The 3,249-nt window shown below is 37.2% G+C and overlaps 1 protein-coding gene across 1 annotated transcript; it reads left to right on the forward strand.

The window, feature by feature from the left end:
- The first annotated feature begins 290 nt into the window (after window positions 1–290).
- Window positions 291–2,646, forward strand: LOC110714639 (3-ketoacyl-CoA synthase 1-like). Its single transcript, XM_021893190.1, has one exon. The coding sequence runs from the start codon at window positions 697–699 to the stop codon at window positions 2,272–2,274; it is 1,578 nt and encodes a 525-aa protein (XP_021748882.1). The 5' UTR covers window positions 291–696; the 3' UTR covers window positions 2,275–2,646.
- The last annotated feature ends 603 nt before the right edge of the window (window positions 2,647–3,249 follow it).

Consider the following 3,249-nt stretch of genomic DNA (forward strand, 5'->3'; position numbering starts at 1 on the left):
ACATTCTAATTACAACAAAAAATATAAGATAAGATATTAAATTATATTTACAACAAAAATATTGTACGTCAATAAACCTTAGTAGCTTACCTATTTTAATGAGTAAGCTCCTCCAAAAAAAAAAAAAGGTTTTGTAATATGCCTCCTCTAATATTCAAATGCGGCCTTTTTCCTAGTTTGGGTGGTTGAGCTATCTATCCAATTCCATGAACTACTCACATTTAATTCCCTCAAATTATCCAGCTTTCTTGCAGCTCATATATTTCTTTGTCAATGCACTCTATATATACCCTAACCAAATACACTCTTCTCCAAAACAAACAATTCATTATTTTTTTTTTCCTTGTCATTTTTTCATTCTTCAATTACAAAAAAGAGTCTCATTTTAGCTTCTTCCTCACATGTTTCATTCTAACAACCACACCTAGACGTAAAAGTTTAACCTCCCAACTCCCATTTGATGGGATTTTGATCAAAACTCCAATTTTAGGTCATCTTCTCTTAGACTTTTATTCACACCCTTTTCTCTATATTATCTTTATTAATATAGACTATTACAAACCATTCTACTATCATTTTTTTAAAACAAAAACCTTAGGTTATACAAAAAATATACATATAATCACCTCCTAATAAGCTAAGCTAAGCCAGCTAGAGAGTGTTATTCTTTATTTATTAGCCAAAAAAAAAATAACAATGGCGAGCATTGAGATGGATAAGGAGAGATTCATGGCGGAAATGGCGTTCAAAGACGAAGCGTCTATCGTCATAAAAATCCGTCGAAAATTGCCGGATTTTCTTCAGTCAGTGAAGCTTAAGTACGTGAAGTTAGGGTTGGGATACTCCTTCAAATCACCCACTTCGTTTTTGGTGTTCCTTTTGGCATTACCTCTTTTACTGTCAACTTTGGTTCAGCTTACCGGTCTAAGAATGGACCGGGTTTCTGATCTTTGGACCAACCGGGCTGTTTTCCTCGACACGGCTACTGGTTTGACAGGATTAGTAGTGCTGCTTGTTGTGTTGGGAGTGTACTGGGCCAAGAGAAACAAACACATTTACCTCGTTGATTTCGCGTGTTATAAACCGGAAGACGAGAGAAAATTGTCAGTTGAGTCTTTCCTTAAGATGACTGTTGACTCGGGTCCTTTCAACGAAGAGATGGTTCATTTTCAAGAGAGGATCGCAACCCGGTCCGGATTAGGGGACGAGACGTATTTCGCAAGAGGAATTACGTCGCAGCCGCCTAATTTGTCTATGGCCGAGGCTCGAGCCGAGGCCGAGTTAGTCATGTTTAACACGGTTGATGCCCTATTGGAGAAAACCGGGGTTAGACCGGAGGAAATTGATATTTTGATAGTAAACTGTAGTTTATTCAACCCAACACCATCACTTTCATCTATGATAGTAAACCACTACAAATTAAAGCCATCAATTAAGACCTACAATTTAGGTGGGATGGGCTGTAGTGCGGGCCTAATATCCATTGACCTAGCCAAACACTTACTCAAAGCCCGCCCCAATTCTTATGCTTTGGTTTTTAGCACGGAAAATATTACACAAAATTGGTATTTTGGTAACGACCGATCCATGCTTTTGTGCAATTGTATTTTCCGCATGGGTGGTGCGGCTGTTTTGTTATCTAACAAGGCTAAAGATCGTAGTCGATCCAAGTACGAGTTGGTCCACACGGTCCGAACCCACAAGGGTTCGGACGACAACAGTTACAACTGTGTGTACCAACGCGAGGACGAAAAAGGGCTAGTTGGAGTCTCACTAGCACGCGAGTTGATGGCGGTTGCGGGTGACGCGCTAAAAACCAACATAACTACCTTGGGACCACTTGTGTTACCATGGTCCGAACAACTTATGTTTTTGGCAACCTTGATTAGGAGGAAAGTATTGAAGCAAGTCAAAGTCAAACCTTATATACCTGATTTTAAGAAGGCGTTTGAACATTTTTGTATTCATGCTGGTGGAAGGGCAGTGTTGGATGAGATTGAGAAGAATCTTCAGCTTACAAACTGGCATATGGAACCTTCTAGAATGACACTTCACCGGTTCGGGAATACTTCGAGTAGTTCTCTTTGGTATGAGCTAGCCTACACGGAGGCTAAGGGTCGTGTCAAGGGCGGGGACCGAGTTTGGCAAATCGCGTTCGGTTCGGGTTTTAAGTGTAATAGCGCGGTTTGGAAGTCATTGAGGGAGGTTGAGGTTGGGAAGTGTAGGACGAACCCATGGATTGATTCGTTGGATAAGTATCCTGTTAAGCTTTAATCTTGGTTAGGTTGTAATTGTTAAAACATTTGGGTTGGACTGTTGGAGGGTGGTGTAATGTGTTGGGTGCATGTTTGGCCAAGAATTTTATTTTTTTGGCTAATTATTGGATTTATTTGTAGTGATTTAGTTCAAGTTTGTTTGAGGTGCAAATATTTGTAATTTGTTTGATTATTTGAAGAACCATTCTTCACTTTTAAGTGTATGATGAACTGAAAGTTATCAGTTTATTTCGAAAAAAAGTATGTATTGCATTAACTTAGAAGTGAAATTCTATATTGATAGATTCAGAAAATGTGTTAATGTTAAAAAATAAAAACTGTTGAAAGTTTTTTCAATAGTACGGATTAATTCAATGATTTTTTAGTTGTACGTGGGTTATGAAATTATGATTATTGGGTCATTGGCTTATTATTACTCGTATAATTGTTGGGCCATTGGCCATTCCTGTGAATATTGGGCCATGGCCTATTAGTAATATTGTCATTATTGGGACATTGGCTTATTATTACTCAAATGATTGGTGTGAGCTTGTATATGTATTCTGATCAATTATGATACTTACAAATAATACAGTAGGTATGTATTTCATTTAATAATCTTCTACATCCATTTCATATTAATTGCAACAATTTGAGATAAAGTAAAGAAGAAAAATGTCTGATCATAGCAAATAATATGAAACGGAGGTAGTAGTTGAAGAATTGAAAAAGGCATTCGATTTAGGTTATATCGGTTAAATTGGGTGCCTTATTTCAGTAATAAGATGCTTGGATATGAAATTAGGGTACATATCAAACTTCGAACCCGTATGCTAAGATGTGAGAAGTTGTGGGATACTAATATAGTAATATGCTACCACTTGCTTATAGATCAACACAAACTAATGTTAAATTAAGCTTGTGAGGTAATGGATTAAGCCATTAATGAATATAACAATGATTAAACTACGGTTTAGTTTATTGTAAGGCATGA

Source organism: Chenopodium quinoa, unplaced genomic scaffold (genome assembly GCF_001683475.1).
Source record: "Chenopodium quinoa cultivar QQ74 unplaced genomic scaffold, ASM168347v1, whole genome shotgun sequence".
In the NCBI taxonomy this organism is placed as follows: domain Eukaryota; kingdom Viridiplantae; phylum Streptophyta; class Magnoliopsida; order Caryophyllales; family Amaranthaceae; genus Chenopodium; species Chenopodium quinoa.

Coding starts and splice junctions, on each gene's coding strand:
- LOC110714639 (XM_021893190.1), top strand. CDS start 697: ATGGCGAGCATTGAGATGGATAAGGAGAGATTCATGGCGGAAATGGCG.